Source organism: Natrix helvetica (genome assembly GCF_964273705.1).
Source record: "Natrix helvetica genome assembly, chromosome: 9".
In the NCBI taxonomy this organism is placed as follows: Eukaryota; Metazoa; Chordata; class Lepidosauria; order Squamata; family Natricidae; genus Natrix; species Natrix helvetica.
Genome location: NC_138560.1, coordinates 36,324 through 58,501, shown reverse-complemented (window position 1 = coordinate 58,501; position 22,178 = coordinate 36,324). Strand labels below are relative to the sequence as shown.

At 47.4% G+C, this 22,178-nt stretch overlaps 1 protein-coding gene across 6 annotated transcripts; it reads left to right on the top strand.

Moving 5' to 3' along the window:
• The first annotated feature begins 110 nt into the window (after window positions 1-110).
• DHX34 (DExH-box helicase 34) lies at window positions 111-11,069 on the top strand. Of its 6 annotated transcripts, none has more exons than XM_081961706.1 (16): window positions 111-802; window positions 885-1,196; window positions 2,179-2,436; window positions 2,866-2,968; window positions 4,595-4,812; window positions 5,571-5,745; window positions 6,021-6,220; window positions 6,610-6,711; window positions 6,933-7,172; window positions 7,961-8,134; window positions 8,439-8,544; window positions 9,391-9,497; window positions 9,579-9,854; window positions 10,030-10,158; window positions 10,325-10,475; window positions 10,601-11,069. In XM_081961706.1, exons 1-16 carry the CDS (start codon window positions 251-253, stop codon window positions 10,741-10,743), a joined length of 3,246 nt encoding a protein of 1,081 aa, XP_081817832.1. In that variant the 5' UTR covers window positions 111-250; the 3' UTR covers window positions 10,744-11,069. The 6 variants fall into 6 exon arrangements, 4 of the variants coding, with proteins under 4 accessions (XP_081817832.1, XP_081817834.1, XP_081817833.1 ...); XM_081961708.1 differs by having other exon boundaries at window positions 10,030-10,209; XR_014176129.1 differs by lacking the exon at window positions 10,325-10,475 and having other exon boundaries at window positions 9,579-9,901; window positions 10,601-10,733.
• The last annotated feature ends 11,109 nt before the right edge of the window (window positions 11,070-22,178 follow it).

The following is a 22,178-nucleotide window of genomic DNA, read 5'->3' as shown; positions in this document are numbered from 1 at the left end:
CCTCCAACGTCTCTTCCAACTCTACTATTGTATTGTATTATTGTAAGATCCGTCCATTCAACCCACCAGTCAGGGCAACCCAGGCGCTCATGCGCACAAACTTCCCACAAAGGATCAAAGCTCCGAGCTCTCGGCTCACCTAGCCGAGCTTGGAGGAGGGGCCTCTCTTTCTCCACCCCCCCTCGCAGCTTCCCAGGCTTTTTGCCCCAGCGCCTGCAGCGCCCGCCGGGCAGTCGAGGGAAGGACCGGAATGGCGGCGGACGGGTGGGACTGCCCCGCCACCCGGGCCCGCCTGGAGGCCGCCTACTTCCCGCCGGGCTGCGGCGGCCAGGAGCTCGAGGACTTCTGGGCTTTCTTCCGGCGCCTGCGGAGCTTCTGCGAGCGGCGGGGCTCCGGCGCGGGGGACCGGCCGGCCTACGATCCCAGGTGCCGCCTGAACCTGCGGCTGCCCCGGCGAGAGGCGCCTGGCGTGCCTCCGTCGCTGGCGCGCCGCTTCGGCCTGGCGCTGCTCCGTTTCCTGGACTTCGCGCAGCGGCGGAGCTTGGCCCGGCTGGCGCGGCTGCAGCAGGAGCGCGCCGCCCTGCCCATCGCCCGCTCGCGTGAGTCGCTGCTGGCCGCCCTGGCAGGCAGCCCGGTGGTGTTGGTGGCCGGGGACACGGGCTGCGGCAAGTCCACCCAGGTGCCCCAGTTCCTGCTGGCTGCCGGCTACGCCCACGTGGCCTGCACCCAGCCGCGGCGCCTGGCCTGCGTGGCACTGGCCCAGCGCGTGGCCCGCGAGAGCCTGGGCCGCTTCGGGGAGCAGGTGAGCCCCGCGGGGGGCGGGCGGGGCGAGCGGCGGGGCGCCGTGCGAGGCCCGGAGCAACCGCTCTCCTTTCCCCGCGCAGGTGGGCTACCAGATCCGCTTCGAAAGCGCCCGCTCGCCGGCCACGCACATCGTCTTCCTGACCGAAGGGCTGCTACTGCGCCAGGCCCAGCGGGAGCCCACGCTGCCCGCCTACCGGGTGCTGATCGTGGATGAGGTCCATGAGCGGCACCTGCACGGCGACTTCCTGCTGGGCGTCCTGCGCCGTCTTCTGCCTTCCCGGCCTGATCTCAAGCTGGTGCTCATGTCGGCCACCATCAACATCCGGCTCTTCGCGGACTATTTTGGGGAGCCTCCTGTCATCCAGGTTCCTGGGCGCCTCTTTCCCATCACGGTGAGGATGCGGGAAGAACATTGGGGTGGAGGAGAGGGGAGCCCGTCCCAAGGCTGCCTCTGCAGTGGTGGGCTTCTGCCCTGGGATCCTTCCAACCAGGGCATAGAATGAGGAGGGACCTTGGTTTTAGGGAGCCTTCCAAAAGGTTGGTGTTGGCTGGCAAACATCCAGCGCTGTGCTTCTTGATCTCGGGTGGCTTTCCACACGGGTGTCCTCCTGGGCTGCTCCATGCTGATTGTGTTGAAGTAAGGACCCCTAGGCCCATTTTGCAGTCTTGGGGGCTGTATTTGCTCCCTCCACCTAGTCAACATTTACACAGAACTACTGGGTTGGGATTTGGTATCATCCATGTGCTGATATTACATCTTTCGACCCCAGTCCGGCTGCCCTGTGCCTAGAGGCTGTGCTGGTTTGGCTGGGGAGAAGCTGCCCCCAAACCCACCAGGCCTGAGTGGCTGCGTGTGTTTGGGTCACCCAGATCTGGGGGTGTTCTATGGATGTGGGGTGACATGTCCCCATTCAAATGGGTGCACAATCGGGGGATGTTCCTGGATTCTCAGTTCCTGCTCACAGAGCAGCCGTGAAGGCTTTTGCACAACTCAGCTGAGGTGCCCATTGTGCTCTTTCTCAGATTAGAAGGCCCTGCAGCCAGTCACGCAGGCGCTAGTCTCCTTGTGGCTTGGCTACTGCAATTCACTGTACCTGGGGCTGCCCTTGAAGAACTCCCAGAAACTGGTCCAGAGCAGGTCTGCCTTTTGGAACAACATTCTCCCGAGAAATGGAAGGCCTGGCCTGCTGGTGTTCTGGAGGGCCTTTGGCAAGGATGGCCGAAGCCCCTTCTGGGAAGTGTGGGTTTGTTTGTTGTTCCAAAGATTTGCCATCTTTTGTAGCATGCGGATTTCATACATCAATAAATAATAGGCTTACAATTGTGGTTTGAAGGAAGACCAGGTGGGCTAACGTGACCTCCTGTTCCATGCAGGTCATCTATGAACCCATCCGCCCTGAGGAAAGCAGCCGTGGGCGCAGGGAGCGACTGGGCGTGCAGCCCTTCCTACGGGTGCTTCAGGCCATCGACTACAAGTACCCGCCAGAGGAGAGGGGAGACCTGCTCATCTTCCTCAGTGGGGTGGCTGAGATTGGGGCGGTGGTGGAGGCTGCACAGTCTTACGCGTCCTTCACCAAGCGCTGGGTGGTCCTTCCTCTGCACAGCACCCTCTCTGTGACTGAGCAGGACAAGGTGAGCTGAGCAGGGCTGGAGAAGACAAACTGCCTCCTCCCGCTTTCAATGGTGGGAAGGTCTTGTTATGAAGAGCAGTGGCCAATTAAATCCAGTGTGGTGATGTCACCAGATAGGGTGTGGCTGGAATTTTGGGTCTCTTTCAGCTTGTTGCGGTCTTGACATCCTTGTATTTTTTTTTTCATCGAAAGAGGAGAAATCTTAGCAACAACACTTTGACTGACATACCGCCCCTTAGTGCTTCATGGCACTCTCTAAGCCATTCACAAATGTAGAGTCAGAGTTTTTTGGGGGGTGGCAGCTAATGATAGATTTCCAGGTTTCTGTTGCAGTTTTCGTTACCTTTCTCTGCGATGCAATTTACTTAAAAAACACCCACACACACACATGCACCAGAATCTCTTAATGACCGCTGTCCTTCCTTTTCAGGTCTTTGACCTTGCTCCACCTGGAGTTCGGAAGTGCATCATTTCCACCAACATTGCCGAGACTTCCGTGACCATCGATGGGGTCCGGTTTGTTGTGGATGCAGGTGAGAGTTCTTCCTGCCCCTGCCCCTCTGGGTTTGGCCGATGGGGGAAACCTGCCCCAAACAGACTCCCACCGGAGAGCCTTCCTGGTGTCCTGGGGCGTAGTGATCTGATTTGGTACACGGGGTTCATATGTGTTATTTCTCCTTTCTCAGGACTCAGACCATGTTTCTGCCCTTGTTGCTTTTGTAGAGCTTCTGGATGTTCCCTTCCAGGTCATCTCCATAATGTTACACTGTGGGGACGGACATCCCCCCCCCCCCCCGAATGGAGTCGGGATTAATCAGTCTGGGCTGTTTTGTGCAATTCTCTCTTTCCTTTCCTTGGAATGGCACAAACTGGTCCAAGATAAAGAGGGCGCAAAACACCCTCTCTCAGCGAACCGGTAGTAAAGCAGTTAGGAACCCACCACTGGTTTCTACCCATTGCTGCTTGCCCTACCCTCAGGTGCTTTGGAGAATAGCTTGACTCCCTCTTCTTTGTGGCAGCCCCTATTGGAACACTGCTATCATGTCTCCCCTAGTCCTTCTTTTCATTAAACTAGGCATACCCCGTTCCTACAACCGTTCTTTATATGTTTTAGCCTCCACTCCCCTAATCATCTTTGTTGCGCTTCTCTGCACTCTTTCTAGAGTCTCCACATCTTTTTTACATCGTGGCGACCAAAACTGGATGCAGTATTCCACGTGAGGCCTTACCAAGGCCTTATAAAGTGGCATTAACCCTTCACGTGATCTTGATTCTATCCCTCTGTTGATGCAGCCTAGAACTGTGTTGGCTTTTTTGGCAGCTGCTGCACATATTTAAATGGTTGTCCACTAGGACTCGAAGGTCCCTCTCACAGTTACTACTATTGAGCAAGGTACCACCTATACGGTACCTATGCATTTTGTTTTTCTTGCCTAAATGTAGAACCTTGCTTTTTTCACCATTGAATTTCATTTTGTTAGATAGTGCCCAATGTTCAAGGTTTGTCAAGATCCTTCTGTATCTTAAGCCTATCTTCTGGAGTGTTGGCTATTCCTGCCAGCTTGGTGTCATGTGCAAATTTGATGAGTTCCCCATTTATTCCCTCATCCAAATCATTGATGAAGATGTTGAAGAGTCCTGGGCCTAAAACAGAGCCTTGGGTTACTCCACTGTGTCAGAGTTTTGGCAGTGTGATTAGTATGAGATAAACCCAAGAGCAAAACACAGCACACAGAGAATTAACAGTGGTTTATATACATAAATACTGTATACGTGGAGATAATTTATGTATTTATTGTACGCCGCCCCGAGTCCCTTCGTGGAGAGGGAGCGGCTAACAAGTCCAATAAATAAATAAATAAAATAATGAATAAATAAATTCCCTTACCATTCAGCTCGGACACGAGGGAAAACGAGTACACGATGAGAGAGAGAGAGAGAGAAACACCCTTTAATGACCACCTATATATAGACTTGTGCGGATCTCCCATCAGGGTCTTAAAAAGGTTATACCAGAGCTGCAAGGAATCAGCCTCATTGCATCAGCCTACTGATTACAGCTTACAAACTTCTTGGGATACCTACTTTGATATATCTCCTTCCAAAGTTTTTTGTTTCTCTCTTCCTCGTTGTCTGTCATCCCCCCCTCTTCTTTTCAGGAAAGGTGAAAGAGCTGAGCTATGACTCCAAGGCCAAACTGCATCGCCTCCAGGAGTTCTGGATCAGCCGAGCCAGTGCTGAGCAACGCAAGGGCCGGGCAGGCCGCACTGGGCCCGGGGTCTGCTACCGCCTCTATGCTGAATCGGACTATGACAATTTTGCCCCCTACCCAGTGCCAGAGATCCAGCGGGTGGCACTGGATGCTCTGATTTTACAGGTAGGCTTGCTCCATGACAACTGTGATTCAAGGCTGCGTGTTGGGGGTGGGTCACGGGAAAGACCGCTGCCCCCTCCGGATGCCTCAGATGGCCCAGTAACTGCACAAAGGGAAGGGCTGCAGGCTGTGTGGTCTGTGAACGCTCAGGGAGGTTTTGGCCTCCAGATGCAGAGTGCTGGCTGATGCCCGGCTGCCCGGCAGCTGGGGAAGGGCTTCCTTCATGGAGGTCTTCTGAGAAGAGCCACCACCATCTCCCCCTTGTTCAGGGTGGAAACCTGCTTTGTGGGAAGCTCCATGTTCCACTCCCAGCATGGGGAGGTGGGTGGACAGGCAGTAGATGACGAGAAAAGTTGTTTCCTGCCTGGGCTCTGGAGATCCGAGGCCAGTTGGCCTAGTTCTGGGCACAGAAACGTCTTCCAGAGGCCTGTGGCCTCTCTGGGTCTTCCTAGGTCAACCCTGAACAAACCTCTGGATTTAGTCGTCCTCCCATGGTCTTGAGAAAGAACTCCTCCAGATGCACGAAAGTCTTTTTGTAACCAACTGATACACTTTCTACAGTATGTAAAGAAGGATGAGTTGTGCTTGTTTTGAAAATTAAAAATAAATTTAAAAAATGATTTTAAAAAAAGAACGAACTCCTCCCGTCCTTCAGGGGAGTAGCAGAGAGGAATTGGACCCAACGAGTAGGAGAGCCTGGCTGTTTAGGGGCCATCCCTGACCTGCTTGTTAAAATGAAGCCTCCCGCATTCTGTTCCCAGATGAAGAGCATGGGCTTAGGCGATCCCCGAGCGTTCCCTTTCCTGGAGCCGCCCCCTCGGGCCAGCCTGGAGGCCGCCCTGGGCTACCTAAAGCATCAGGGTGCCCTGGACTCAGCAGAGGCCCTAACGCCTATTGGGACTCTCCTGGCTCAGCTGCCAGTGGATGTGGTGATTGGTGAGTGATGGGTGCAGCTGGTACCCCTGAGGATCAAGGCTTCTCTCTCCTCTTGGGTGCAGTTTGCTGGGCTGCTTTCAGACTCCTTGTCATCTCATCATCTGCCTGGTGTCTTCCTGGAACTGACAGCTCCATGCAGGGCTCAGCTTGAGTTCCGTGGGGTGGGCATTGGTCTGAACTTCGCTGGGAAGTGTGGGTGGGGCCTTTTGTGGCAGGGAGGAGGGGCTGCCTGGATGGGCACTGCCTGCTGCCTCACGCGCTGTCTCCCTCTGCAGGGAAGATGCTGGTGTTGGGGACGCTCCTGGACCTGGCTGCCCCGACGCTCACCATTGCTGCTGTCCTCAGCGTGCCCTCTCCCTTCCTGCACAAGGGTGGGGGGCACAGGGACCTGGAGTGCCTGGCAGCCCGTCGAAGCCTGGGGAGCCCACTGGGAGACCCCCTGACCCTTCTGAATATCTTCAATGCCTGGGTCCAGGTAGGCAGGGCACTGGAAGGGCCACAGGTGCAGTGTGAAGAGCTCGACTTGCCAGTCCTTCCCTTCCTGGGCGACATCTTCCTCGAGAGTCAGAGGAGCGCCAAGTGGGAGGATCTCCTTGCGGGGTCCTTTCCCAGCCCAGGGCCCTTGTGCCGGAATATTTCTCTGGTTTCCCTGGATCTTTTCTTGGCATTTTCCCCTTTGCTCTTTCGGCTTGGCAACTGACATCCCATTTGCGGCAGCATCTTTCCAGCCAAGCTCCATTCCTGCTCCGGGCCAGGGGATGGGAAGGTCTTGTTGGCACGCCTGCCCCTTGCGTGGGGACAGAGCTGGGCCTTGCTCTCCTACTGAGCCATGCAAGTCAGGCTTCCCTTGTGTTTGGGTGGCAGGAGAAAGCAGCCAATTGCCGAGGATCCCAGCGATGGTGCCGGCGTCGGGGCCTGGAGGAGCACCGGCTCTACGAGGCGGCCAATCTGCGGCGCCAGTTTCAGGTTGGTGTCCGTTGAGAAGGGCTGGGAGTGAGGATGGACGCTAGGCAGAGGAAGCTGGGCGCCTGGTGATGTGGTGAACTTGGTGACATGGAGAGGTTGTGCTGTTCTTTGTCTTCCCTTGCAAGGACACCCTTTGCGGAGAGGAGAGGGGGTGGGCTGGAAGGGGCTTCCGTAGCCTTGAGCAAGGGTGGTCTATCTTTTCCTTCCGGTTGCTCTGCCAGGAACTGCTGCAGGACCACCGACTGCTGTGCCCTCCTGCTCAGCCTTGCAGCTCCTACGCTCGACAGAGGAGGAGGAGGGAACATCGAGAGCTGCACAGACTCAAGCGGGAGCATGAGCAGCGGGGTGGACGCCGACGGAAGCTGTTGCGACTGCAGGAGGAGGAGCAGCAACAGGAAGGAGGAGGGCGCAGTTTTTCATCTGGGGAAGAGGAGGAGGGCAGTTCCTGCCTAGACATTCAGGTGGGGCAAATGAGAGGAAGGGCCAGCTGACTTGCATTCTGACTGGGGAGGTCACAAATAATGATCACGTGGCCCCACGTCATGGGTACATGCCGGTTGTCACGGCCCAAATTGTGGACTACTTTTAATGCTGAATCTGTGCACACAATAATCTCACTGCATGCACAAAAAGAAAGTGATATGGAGATTCTCTTTCATCCAGGTCACGGTTGTCCCAAAGGTGCTTTTCCAAGAGGCAACTGGACTTTCTGGTTTTTCTTTGAAGACGTTTTGCTTCTCCTTGGATGAGAAGCAGGATGTCTTCAAAGAAAAAACAAAGTCTAGTTGCCTTTTGAAAAAGCACCTTTGGGGTAAAGTTCCAAGCCCAATGGCTTGTCCATAAACTCCAAAAGAAAAACTTACCAGTTTTTCAATCCTCTGAATTCAGAATTTTCTAGCTTTTTGTACATCCACCAAACATTGGCCCTTTCTCTAAGGACAATGGGGCACCTTCTCTCTCCTCTTTTCAGTGGCTGCTTCCATGGGAGCGGCAGGCTCTCTTTCTTGGGTGGGCAGTGGCGTCTTGGCCTCTGAAAGGAATGTTGGGCACTTTGGAAAGCACAGGGAGGCTTCCTGCCTCACCCAGAAGTGGGTGTTCGCAACGTGGGGAGGCTGGAATGGGGCCTTTCTAGAGGGCCCCTGGAAGCACTTGGGGATCACTGGGGCTCAGGGCTGGAAGAGGGAGTGGGGGCGTGCCTGTGTCTGCCTTTCTGCACTTGCAGGCAGCTGGTTGTATTGTCGCCTTGCAGGATGTGAATTTTCAGCTGCGGCATGATATGGAGGAGCTGCAGGCAGCTGCCTGTGAAGGCCACGGGCTCTCGACCGGCCAGCTGGCACTACTGCAGCTGGTGCTGGCTCGGGGCCTTTATCCTCAGCTGGCTGCCCCCGACCCTTTCAACGAGACCCGCAAGGATTCGGAACAGGCAGGTGTCCCTGCTGGCCCTGCTAGCCGCTCTGTCCTACTGAAGGTCAAAGGGGGTTGGAGTCAGGCCCAGTGTCGCAGGGGGAAGGTCTTCCTAGAAGTTGATGGTCCCCTAATTGGTCCCTTGCTGTGACTCACCCCTACTTGCTTATCCCTTGTTTTATTTATTGCTTCGGTCTGTATAGCCGCCTATCTTAAATCTTGCACATGATCTGGGTGGCTTGCAGCAGTTAAGCACAAAACAAAGGAATACAATATATAAACAGTTGAAAGAACCAATGAAACCATCCTTGCCTGCCCTCCAGATCTTCCACACGAGAGAAAAAGCTGGCCTTGTCCTGCACCCGACCAGTGTGTTTGCTGATGACCCAGAACTGCTGCATTCGGGCTACAAGGCTGGCAAGGACCCAGGTAAGGAGGAAGCCCATCGGCCCCAGGAGAATCTCAACTCCCGCTGCCCCTGAGAGAGTCAGGAGCTTCTTTCTGGCTTTCTGGTTTTTCCGGTATTCCTTGGAGGTTTTCTGTACTGGATATCATGGTTCCAGCCTGACTTTGAAATGAAGTTATGACGGTGTGGGGGGAGAAGGGAAAACCCAGGTTTTCATCCTAGGATTATTTCACAGAAGGAGTAAATAATTTCATTGGAAAAAAAATATGGGGGTGGGGGTGGGAATGAGCCTTGTCCATCTGAAGCTTCCGTTGCTGCTTCTCTATCATTCTTGCCAGGTGTAATGGTCCGTTCCTCTGCAATGGTTTGAATTACAGAGTGGATTCTTGAAATGGGTTGGCTGAGTGCTGCATCCTGAGTAGACTGGGGAGAGAAAGAAAAAAGTCAACCAGATTTGCAATGCAGGAAAACCTCGGATAATATTTTTTAGAACCAGCAACTCCTGTCAACCCAATTCACAAATGACAACTTCTATTTCTGTTGTGGAAGATTTATTATGTACTTATCATTCCACACCTTCTTTGATTGATTGTTTTTTAGTCGTGTCATGATTGAAATAAGGCATAGAGACTTTTAGGTCTGGCTTTCTTCTGCACCTGTAGGGCATTGGCAGCCCTGGGTCCTGTAAAGGCTGCCCTGAAGCAGCCAAGAAGTGGGCGTTGCACGAATCCGCAACCAGGCTGTCCTCTCCCTTCATGGCTTGTTCAGCTGGAGGGCCATCAAGGGCGGGAATGAGATTTTCCCAGAGTTTAAGAAGGACGGGGAGAGGCTTTCAGAGGAACCTGAGGGAGTGGCCTTCCTGCCTACAGATGCTAAGGAGAGGATGACCAGCCACCCCCAAGTCCTGTTCTTCGTCTCATTGCTGGAGACCCACAAGCCCTACCTGGTGAACTGTCTCCGCCTGCCGGCACTGCAGGTGAGTGGGCTCTGGCAGGCTCTGTGTCTTGCTCTGCCCCTTCAGTTCTCTCCTTCCTGAAACAGTTGCTCTTTTCCTCAGGTGTTACTGCTTTTGGCTCGCTCTCTCGATACCAATGCTGACTGCACACGCATTGTGGCTGACTCCTGGCTTGAGCTCCAAGTCCCCATGGCAGAGACGGCCGTGCGGGTGCTCGGCATTGCCCTACGCCTCCGGGCCTCTTGGGACAAAGTGTTAGACAGGTGTCTGCAAAGATTGGCAGGCCAGGCTGGGGAGGAGGAAGAGACAGAGGCACCACCCAGTGCCTCGGAGGTGTGCCAACTCACACACGAACTGTTGAGCTTCCTGAAGATGGAGGTGCGTGGCTATGTCATATGGAGGCAGGTGGAGGCTGGCCAAACCTGGTAGGCTGCTGTCTGGAGAGAGGTTGTGGCTGCTGGATTAAGGAGTGGAGGAGGAACCTCCCTGCTAGTCAGGCGGAGGGGCTCGGCCTCTCTGCTTCCAGTCTGAGCGTCTCTGGTTGTCCCTTTAGGTCCAGTACAGCCTCCGGCGAATGACCCTGCTGGAGCAGCAGCACCTGTATGGAGGCCCTCAGATAGCGCCTGAGGAGGCTAAAGGGCTGCCCAGCTTCTTCCAGGGGATGCAGCTGGTGCCCCACAAGGTGAAAGGTGGCTACAGGATTGGCGAGTTCCTGACATTTAATTGTCTGGCAGTGAGTCCAGGTTGAAGGAAGAACTCCTGGGATGGGGGGTGTTTCTCGTTCCTCGCTGTGGGAGGGGGCAGCAGCCCACCCACCCTGTGACTACTGTCTCCTTACACTCCCGCAGGGGGAGGGAGATCTGTACAGTGACTGCCTGCGCAGCTTCTGGACATGCCCTCGATGCGGCCTCTACATGCCCTTCACACCTCTGGAGCGTGTGGCCCATGAAGAGGCTTGCCAGTTTCCTGACCCTCAGGACAGGGAGCCTGGCCGCAAGGGCAAGTGCTTCCGCTGCTGCATTTTCAGTGGGGTCTCCTGGCATTTGGGAAGGAGAGGGGCAAGGTCTTACCTGCAGAGCTGGAGCCTTGGGGTCCCACTAATTGTGCCTTCTCTGCTTCCCCAGGGCCCAGAGGGGGTGCGGCGGAGGCTGCCTCTGGCACCTCTGGCCTGCAGCAGCTCTACCACTGTGCCGTCTGCCAGGACAGCCTGCACCTCACACCCACAGAAATCTTGAAGCATCAGAAGCAGCATCAGGGGCCCCTGTGAAAGGACCCTGAGCTGATTCTCATCGTTGGATCGCTCCCTGGAAGTGGCTGTGGCTCCGTGGATATGAGCCCAGAAGAAGGCGAGGCCGGCTGCTCCCCAACAGACATTTGACCCCATCAAGATGAACGAGTCCCTGTGGGACACGCCTGACATTGCTGCGAAAGCCTTGAACTGATGTGGGCATACTCTCTAATTGTCAGGCATTACTTATTTTATTGCCGTCATTAACCAGCACATTTTTAACCATTCTGCTAAAATAAAATATGCTAATTTTAAGCTGGGATTATGAGGATGTTTTAATAATAAAGTTAATAAAATCAACTATACCAATGTTCAAATGGCAATAGAAATTCAGAAAATAGAAAACCAAACAAAAAGGAAACAATCCAGTTTAGAAAGATCTACAAGAAACTCAGAACTATAATAAAAATTAATGGATGGAAAAAAGAATTTGATGATGGATTTATTAAAAATCAAATGGAAGAACAAGAGTAGAAATCGCTAAAATTGGGTGAAAAGGATTAAAAACAACATTTGGAAATCATCAATTACATGACTCAATTTTAGCTCAAATATCTGACCAGCTGCCATCCCATTTTAGCTAAACACCTCACAGATCCCAGGAGAAACTCAATTCCCAGAGTCTCACTAGGAACAGCTGTCCAGAGGACAAATGGGCAATCTCTCAATCTACACCTCCACAGAGAATTTCATTGGTCAAAAGTTGTTGCCTGGTTGTTGATCTTTGCTGTCCCTCCTGACATAAATGCTCACAAGGGCATCTAACCCACCATAGGTCCTCACCTAGAAGCCTGAAATCACAGGTGTTGACAAGCCAGGTTTTGTGATCGACAGAAGGAAAGCCGCAAAGGTCTTGGGAATGACCACCTTGGTTAGGTGGGTGACTTCTGTCCATGTCCAACAATTGCTTTCATCATCTCTGGAGAGGGCCACACTGTTTGCGGCATGCTTTGTTCATAGGGCAACCAAGTAGGCTCTAGAGGTGCTGTTACCATCAGCATCTGCTTGACTCATTCAACTGTGGACTTCTATAGTGTCCACTATTGTGAGGATTCTGAATTGTTTTGCTGAAGGTCAACTAAACACAAGACATTGGAATAAAGACAGCCTGTCGGCCTCTGTTTCGCTATTTGCTTTCGGCTGCCATTGAAATGGGGATGGGGGGAATGGTATTTGGGGGGGGGGAGTTTAAGTACAGGAGAGATTGTAAAAAGGGAGTTTTGGTCTCACCGTCTACTGCGCATGCTGGAGATTAGCGCTTGGTGTCGGTGAAGGCCAACCGTCCTGCATACCAACCTGATGATGCTCCTTGAAGATGGAACTCACATGACACCTAAGGGATTTGCAGATTGGACACTGGGATGAGGGTTACCAGGGGGTGGGGGTTTGGTCACAAATTGATATGTATGATTTCACACGCTTTTGCCTCAGATCTTGCTTTGCTTAGCTGCTATCTTTTCATAACCAGTAAATGTACTCTTAATTCTGCAAAGTGGAGTTAAGTGGTTTCTTTCTTGGATGTTGAGGGAGGCCGGCTTGACACGGACATTTACACCCACTCAGCAGCCTTGAGGGAAGTGGATTGCTTTCATTGTGTCAATACAGCAGGAGTTCTGGAATTTCTCCACCATAAAAGATTTCCCGTTTCTAAAGCTCCTTTTGCTTATCAGTTAAGATGATGGTGGCCATGTAAGGGAGGAAGAAGGCTTTGTGGAACATGGCATCCTGATCACAGAAGAAGGGAAATATCGTGATTGGAGGAGTTGGATTCATCCTTACACTCAGAAAGCACCATTGATCTATGTAACAGCCAGCCTTGCTTGTATGAAAGGAGATAATGGGGAGGGGCAGTTGGGGGATGCAATGGCAGTTTTGCTGAAGCAGATTACCTAATTTAACAGATATTTAAAGATTAACAAAGTTGGAAGGGACCTTATAGGTCATTTAGTCCAACCCCCCTCAAACAGAAGACCCTACACCATTTCTGACATGGCAGTCCAATCTCTTCTTGAAAGACTCAAGTGATGAAGCTCCCACAACTTCTGAAGGCGTGCTGTTCCATTGGCTGATTGTTCTCACTGTCAGAAAGTTCCTCCTTATTTCTAGGTTGAATCTCCTTGGTCAGTTTCCATCATTATTCCTTGCCTGGCCTTCAGGTGCTTTGGAAAATAGCTTTACCCGCTCATCTCTGTGGCAGCGCCTCAAATATTGGAATACTGCTCACATGTGGTGGACTTGTATTGAAGCTAAAAGATACTGGACTAAAATCCACATGTGGTTGGAGAAAATGATACACAAAGACATAGACCTTAAACCAGAGATCTTTCTATTGGGAATCATACCAGAAATTTAGAACAAAGACTTAAAATATTTGATTGTAAACATTTTAACAGCAGCTAGAATTGTATTTGCAAAAAATTGGAAAAGTGAAATGATACCAAAACAGGAAGACGTTATTCGTGTGCTGAAATGAGCAAATTGACATTTGAAATTAGAGAACAAGAAGATACAATACAATACAATACAATACAATACAATACAATACAATACAATACAATAGTAGAGTTGGAAGGGACCTTGGAGGTCTTCTAGTCCAACCCCCTGCCTAGGCAGGAAACCCTATACCGTTTCAGACAGATGCTATCCAACATCTTCTTAAAGACTTCCAGTGTTGGGGCATTCACAACTTCTGGAGGCAAGCTGTTCCACTGATTAATTGTTCTAACTGTCAGGAAGTTTCTTCTCAGTTCTAAGTTGCTTCTCTCCTTGATTAGTTTCCATCCATTGCTTCTTGTTCTGTCCACAGGTGCCTTGGAGAATAGCTTGACTCCCTCTTCTTTGTGGCAACCCCTGAGATATTGGAACACTGCTATCATGTCTCCCCTAGTCCTTCTTTCTCTTAAGCTAGACATACCTAGTTCCTGCAACCGTTCTTCATATGTTTTAGTCTCCAGTCCCCTAATCATCTTTGTTGCTCTTCTCTGCACTCTTTCCAGAGTCTCCACATCTTTTTTACATCGTGGCGACCAGAACTGAATGCAGTATTCCAAGTGGGCCTTACCAAGGCATTATAAAGTGGTATTAACACTTCACGTGATCTTGATTCTATCCCTCTGTTGATGCAGCCTAGAACTGTGTTGGCTTTTTTGGCAGCTGCTGCACACTGCTGGCTCATATTTAAATGGTTGTCCACTAGAACTCCAAGATCCCTCTCACAGTTACTACTATTGAGCACGGTACCACCTATACTGTACCTGTGCATTCCGTTTTTGTTGCCTAAGATGAGCAATTTTATAAGATATGGGATTTGTTTTATCAGTGACTGGAAAAAAGAACCTGGAAATGAAAAATGTTTTACTTATGTCTTAATTGAAGGAGAAAAGTAAGAATACAATAATGTTGTTAAATAGACTAATAACAATGCAATGTTTTAATTGAAGGAGAAAGGTGAGAACAGAATAATGTTATTAAATAGACTAATAATTATTCAATGAAAGACTGACATATATATGAATAATTTAGAATCTTTTGTTATAAAATGAAGGACAAAGATAATAACAAATTTATGTACATTTGATAGAGGATTGGTAATATAATGTATAACTCTAAGTGCATACTATAAAGATATCCTGTTGAAAATAGTGATAGATATACAAATATAAACACTTGGTAAATTCTTTTATACTGTAAAAATATTTAAAATGAGACAATGATTACATAAAAGTACGTTGTTATCAAGAATGTAAGAGAATTAAGTTTACTGAAAAAAAAGAATAAAATATTAATCATAATTGAATATATGCTGTACAATGAAAGTGAGGTTTTTGGTTATATTAGATGGAAAATCTGTGATTGTCTATGTAATTGAAAATAGGGATGCAAAAACACTTGTAACCAAACGACATGCTATATGTAATGGATGAAAAATTTCTTAATGTTGTCTTTTATGTTTAAAAATAAAAAAATGGGAAAAAATATTGGAACACTGCTATTATGTCTCCCCTGGTCCTCATTTCATCAGACTAGCCATGCCTAGTTCCTGTAACCGTTTTTCATATGTTTTAGTCTCCACTCCCCTAATCATCCTGGTTGCTCTCCTCTGCACTTTTTCTAGAGTCTCAATATCTTTTTTATAGTGTGGTGACCAAAACTGGATGCAATACTCTAGGTGTGGTCTTACTTGGGCTTTATAGAGTGGTATTAGTACCTCACTTGATCTTGATTGTATACCTCTGTTAATGCAATTTAGGATTGTTATTGGCTTTTTTGACTGCTGGTGGTGGCTCATATTCAGCTGGTTGTCCACTAAGACTCCAAGATCCCTCTCACAATCACTTCTATTAAGCCTGGTTTCACCCAATTTATATATGTACTTTTGGTTTTTCTTACCTAAGACTTTACTCTTCTCTTCATTGAATTTCATTTTGTTAGATAGGACCCAGTGTTCAAGTCTGTCAAGATCCTTCTGGTTCTTGAGCCTATCTTCTAGGGTATTAGCTATTCCTGGCAGCTTAGTATCATCTGCAAATTTGGTAAGTTCCCTTTCTATTCCCTCATTTAAGTTGTTTATGAAGATATTGAAGAGTACTGGGCCTAAGACGGAATCTTGTGGTACCCACTGCTTACTTCTCTCCATGCAGACTTAGACCCATTAAGGACTACTCGTTGAGTACAATTTGTCAGCCAGTTGCAAATCCATCTGGTGGTGAAGCTGTCTATCCCACTTTTTTCTAGCTTACGAAGAAGTAGGTTGTGGTCTACTATGTTGCATACTTGTTGAAGTCTAAGTATATTATGTCCACAGTATTTCGCTGGTCTACTAATTTAGTCACCATGTTGAAGAATGAAATAAGATTGGTTTGGCATGATCTGTTTTTAACAAACCCATGCTGGCTGCTAGTTATTACTTTACTCGTTTCTAGGTGTTGGCAGATCTCCTTTTTATTATCTTTTCCAGTATCTTCCTGGGTATTGATGTTAGGCTGATTGGTCTGTAGTTTCCTGGGTCTGTTTCCCCCTCCCTTTTTTTTTTTTTTTTTTTTGAAGATGGGAACCACATCAGCTCTTTTCCAGTCCTCTGGTAGTTCCCTGGTGTTCCAGGATTTTTGAAAGATGTGGTGCAGTGGTTCTGAGATGACATCGGCCAGCTCATTTAGAACTCTGAGATGTAATCTGTCAGGTCCTGGTGATTTGTATTTATCAAGATAGGACAGGTGTTCTCTCACTGTTTTTTTGCTTATTTTAGCTTTTTATTTCCAGTCTGTTTTTTAGAGTTTTGTTTCTGGTATGTTTATGTTGGACTATAGTTTCTTTTTGCATGATGAGCAATGTAATGTCTTCACTCTTTAGTGGACCGACTGTTTCCTTCATTGTTTTCTTGTTTTTTTTATATGTTGGAAGAAACGTTTTAAAATGATCTTTGACCTTTGTTGCGAGTCTTTGTTCATTCTGAGCCTTTGCTTTCCTGACTTTGTCTTTGCAGATTCTGGCTATCTGCTGATATGCTGCTTTAGTTATGTGTCCCTCTTTCCATTTTTTGCCCTTTTTGTCTTTCAATTTGTCAGAGAGATCTTTGTGCAGCCATGCTGGTTTCTTCTTTGATTTCTTGTTTTTCTTTCTCAGCAGTTTTGTGCTGATCTGGGCTTTTATGATCATATTTTTCAGAATTTCCCAAGTTCTCTCTGAGTTTATTAAAAGACTCCGTTAAAAGACTCTGGTATCTAAGACTCTGGTATCATGTTCTATTGCTTGCGTTCGCATTATGTCAAATTCTAGTATGATATGGTCACTCTCACCCAAGGTTCCTGCAGTTTCAACTCCCTCTAGCACTTCTTCTCTGTTTATAAGAATTAAGTCCAGTATGGCTCCTCTACCTTTTGGACAACAAGGTTTTCAGCTAGGTTGGTTAGGAACCTATTTGATTTCTCACTTGGTGCAGAATTAGTTTTCCAATTGATATCAGGGTAATTGATATTTGCCTTGCTTTCTAGGGTTTTTTGCTTGGAATTCGGTCCTGGAGATCCTAAGGATTAGTCACCCTCCCCCCTCAATTTTAGTTTAAAGCCCTCCTGATAAGGTGAGCCAGTTGTTTTCTGAAAACATTCTTCCCAGTCTTTGTGAGGTGCAACCCATCCCTTGCCAAAAGCCCATCTTGGAGGTAGTACAGACCATGGTCCAGGAATCCAAAATATTTTGGCGACATCAACCCTTTAGCCAGTGGTTCACTTCTAGTATACTTTGTTCTCTTACCAGATGTTGTCCTTTCATTGGCAGTACAGATGAAAAAACTACTTGTGCACCTAAGTCCTTGCTTTTCTTGTCTAGCTGCTCATGGTCACTCAATATTGTTTTCAAGTCCTTTTTTGTGTCATTCGTCCCTACATGTAGTAGTAGAAAGGGGTAGTAGTCTGTGGGTTTTATTATTTTGGTTAGCTTCTCAGCCACATCTTTGATCTTAGCTCCAGGATTGACTGTCTGGTCTACAGACAGCAGGTTCAGTTCCCCTGAGAATTGAATCCCCTATCCCCAACACTCACCTTTTTTTTCCTAGGGAGGTCTGGGGTGTTTTTCCGTCTATCACAGTAGCATTTGATGGTGCTACTTTTTTAGGGACATGGTGCTTCTCTTCTATGTGTCTGCCTGTTTTCTTCTAGTAAGAGTCCATGATATCGATTGCTCAGCACCAATGGGGCTGCATCAGAGTGGGTTGGTTTAGACAAGGGTTTTGCACTAGTTTGCGTTTTTTTCTATGTGTGACATGTTTCCATCTTTCTTCTTCCTCTAAAGGGTCAACTCTTTTAGAAATTGTTTGGTCCTTATTATGTTCAATGAGGGCATAGTCTTTTTGCAAGGTTGGGGTTTCTCATTTTGTAGGTCGAGATTCAGAGTGGTTAGAGTTTCCTCTGGACCCTTTACTTTTTTTCCTAGTAACTTGATTAATTTACATTTGGTACATATGTAGTTTAGGTATTCTATGGGCATAAGTATATACATGGAACATGTTCTGCAGATCACAATAGTATCAGTTCCTCCTTCCATGAGTAGATTTTAAAAAAAAATTGAGAGTGAAAGTGTAGAGGGGTTAACCACAGATTTTTTAAAAGGGAAAATTGTCCAATTTGGAATACAGATATTCTAACAGATTATTTAAAATTTGGGGAACATAAGTCTAGCTAAGAGTTTAAGGTTCTAACATTTAAAGAATGCCTAGTTTAATGATTTAAAGTTCTATAGTTCAAATTGTCTAGTTTAAAATTTAAGGTTTTAGCAGATCATTTAGATTGTCCAATTCAAATTGTTTTTAGTGTTGAGTGGGCTTTAATGTGAGGTTCGTTCCTAGCCTGTACTGGAATGTTCTTTGATTGTCCCTTTCTTCTTGTGATCCTTTCCCTCCCTACTTTCTTGTGGGCTTGATTTAGTCCTCCAGTTTATTAAAATTCAATTGCTCTTTTTAAGTAATATTGTGCCTAAAATTAAGCACACAACCAGAGAGATATGTTTATATGCCTCCTCATCAAGTTTTTCATGTTTTGGCCAAATACCTTTTGAAAAGTTTTTGCAGGATACAGTTCATCTCGTGATGAACACTTTTATCATCTAAGCAATGCAGACCATGACCCCTCAAGCCAAATCCTCCCCATTAACGCTCTGCATGGCAAGACACTGGCATCATTTCTGCTCTTCCTAGCACTGAATTCCACGAGGGTTTCACTGGGGCCTTCAGTTTCCTGGTAAAACATGCAACCGCCTTGCACCTGGAAGTAGGGGAAGCTGTGGTTCAGTGACACCCACTTCAGGATAGTTTCAATGCAGAGATATAGCATTGATGTCCTATCTTCTCACTTTGAGCAGCTCCTTCCTCCAAGCTGGCAAGACTTTTGATGCTTCTTTTTCGCTTCATGATGCTCTCAGAAGAACTTTGTAGAATAATCCAATTCATGGAAATTTTACATTTGTAATCCTCTCACACATTTTCCCCCTTTCATTAAAAAGAGAAGACAAAGCAGCTGCAGAATTCCTTTAAAGCAGCATGTATCAGGCGCCATCTGTCTGGAAGCATCCTGCTCAAATCTGCTCTTCTGTGGCTTCTCCAGCCCCCACATGGCAGAGTTTGGAGCCTGAGAAAATGCAACTCACTTTCTTTGATTGCCATCTGGAGTGTGGTTTGAACAAATGTGTGTGGGCAGCTATGAGAAGTCGTGTGAAATCATAGAAAATAATGCGGTTCATGTCTTTAATGAACCAGTGCGGGTGTTGCCATTTAAAGATCTTTTTTCTTTGAACAATTTCCACATCTCGTTTAAAGGCTAAAGGCAACTGAAGGTTTACAAAATACTTTGCATACTTTTGGAAACTCTTTGGAAAAGCATTTAAGAACCTAGGAAAGGACAGAGGGATAACCTTTATCAGAAGTACCCTTCTCCCATTCCTCAGCCTCGTGCCCTCAAACAATGCTCAGGCTTCAGTTCTGGTGGACAGGGCTTGGCCTGGGATGGGGATTGGGGATGCCCCAGTTTCATCAGGCGCATTTGGATGCAGGACTGGGCACACAAGCCCATTCCAGCCGGCTTGGGGATTCTTTACCATAGGAGCCCCGTCTGGTGATCACCAGGGCATCTCTATTCATGGGATATAAATTATAGAACAGAACAGAATTCTTTATTGGCCAAGTGTGATTGGGCACACAAGGAATTTGTCTTTGCTGCATATGCTATCAGTGTACATAAAGAAAAATAAAATAGAATACGTTCATCAAGAATCGTAAGGCACAACATTTAGTGAGACTCATAGGTTACTAATAAGCAATCAAATTAAACTAGGAAACAAATAAAACAATATAAATTTTAAAGATTCAAGCAACATGGTTATAGTCATAAGTGGGAAGTGATAGGTACTAGGAAGGAAGAGAATAATAATAGTAATACAGTCTTAGTAGATAATATGACAGTGATGGGGGAATTAGTTGTTTAACAGACTGATGGCATTCAGGAAAAAAAAACACGTCCTTGTATCTAGTTGTGATAATACAAGTGATAAGGGTGACTTGACTTCTTGATCCTATCTGATTTGTTTGCCATGTGGTACAAATGCATATTTGAACACACCAGAAGAGTTGCTTTTTGCAATCCATTTTGGAGAGTATTTGCCCAAGGAACTCGAACCAACTGAATGAACTGTCTATTTTACTTTTGATTTCCCCACCTTTTCTAGTTCTGGATTTTGAAATCAAGTTTATAAGGTTGGCAAGTCCAAAATTATATGGTGAGCTGTAAACTAGGATATGAATGTGAAATTCTAATCTCCTGCCACCCCCTTGCCCATCTGTTGGCTCCTGGAGATCAGGACTATTGCTTATTGTACATCTTATTGCATTTGCTTTAATGTAATCAATTATTTGTTTCTGCTTACACCCGAGGTTCTGAAGGAACTGGCAGACGAGATCTCAGAACCACTGAACTATATCTTTTAGAGATCCTGGACCACCGAGGAACTGCCAGAGGATTTGAAAAGAGCTGATGTGGTTCCCATCTTCAAAAAAGGAAAAAAATAGATCCAGGAAACTATAGACCTATCAGCCTGACCTCAATACCAGGGAAGATTCTGGAAAAGATAATCAAGCAACGAATTAGCGAACACCTAGAAGTAAACAAAGTAATAGACAAAAGTCAACATGGGTTTGTCAAAAACAGATCATGCCAGACTAATCTTACTGCATTCTTCGACAAAGTGACAAAATTAGTGGACCAGAGGAATGCCGTTGATATAATTTACTTGGACTTCAGCAAGGCATTTGATAAAGTAGACCATAACCTACTACTAGACAAAGTAGAAAAATGTGGGTTAGACATCATCACCACCAGATGGATCCGTAACTGTCTGACTAACCGCACTCAACATGTAGTCCTCAATGGAACGGCATCTACATGGAGGGAGGTATGCAGTGGTGTACCCCAAGGTTCTGTTTTAAGCCCAGTACTCTTAAACATCTTCATCAATGATCTGGATGAGGGGATAAATGGGTAACACATCAAATTTGCAGATGACACCAAGATGGCAGGAATAGCCAACACTTCAGAAGATAGGCTTAAGATACAGAAGAATCTTGACAAACCTTGAACATTGGGCACTATCTAACAAAATGAAATTCAATGGTGAAAAAAGTAAGGTTCTACATTTAGGCAAGAAAAATAAAATGCACAGGTACAGTATAGGTGGTACCTTGCTCAATAGTAGTAACTGTGAGAGGGATCTTGGAATCCTAGTGGACAACCATTTAAATATGAGCCAGCAGTGTGCAGCAGCTGCCAAAAAGACCAACACAGTTCTAGGTTGCATAAACAGAGGGATAGAATCAAGATCATGTGAAGTGTTAATATCACTTTATAATGCCTTGGTAAGGCCTCACTTGGAATACTGCATTCAGTTTTGGTCGCCACGATGTAAAAAAGATGTGGAGACTCTAGAAAGAGTGCAGAGAAGAGCAACGAAGATGATTAGGGGACTGGAGGCTAAAACATGAGGAACGGTTGCAGGAACTGGGTATGTCTAATTTAATGAAAAGAAGGACTAGGGCAGACATGATAGCAGTGTTCTGATATCTCAGGGGTTGCCACAAAGAAGAGGGAGTCAAACTATTCTCCAAAGCATCTGAGGGCAGAACAAGAAGCAATGGGTGGAAACTAATCGAGAGAAACAACTTAGAACTGAGGAGAAATTTTCTGACAGAACAATCAGTGGAACAGCTTGCCTCCAGAAGTTGTGAATGCCCCAACACTGGAAGTCTTTAAGAAGATGTTGGATAGCCATTTGTCTGAAATGGGTAGGGTTTCCTGCCTAGGCAGGGGGTTGGACTAGAAGACCTCCAAGGTCCCTTCCAACTCTGCTATTGTATTGTATTGTATTGTATTGCTTTGGGATGTTTTATAGGTGAAATTGCCTGCATGCATTTTAAGCCTTGTCTTTGCTCAGAAACAGGTTCCCAACCAGGCTCCTGCAGGGGAAGGGGGAATTTAGGTCTGGTTGGAGCTGCTTGCTGTGGGAAGGGGCAAGATAATGCATGTGGCAGAAGGATTGTAAATGGCATTTATTCAGCTGCTAGGAACTTTGTAAGGTCCTCCTGCATTTGGCTTCCCAGGCCACAGAATGTGTTGCTGCCAACCCAGCTTTGCTCCAGGGCCTGTCTCCATGTGCAAGTTGCTCAGGAAGACATCAACCCAGAGAAAAGATCCTGAGCTGCCTGCCAATCGCTTGTCCGTGCTTGAATCTTGGAGGTGTCCATGCTCTGAGGCTTTCTGTGCTGTTGCTAAACAATTCAGATCAAGACACTCAGAGAGCAACAGCCCAGAGCCCGGTTCCATCTCTGGCCAGGTCTCTGTTGAATGTTTTAACAGGTAAGAGTTTAACCACCATTGTTG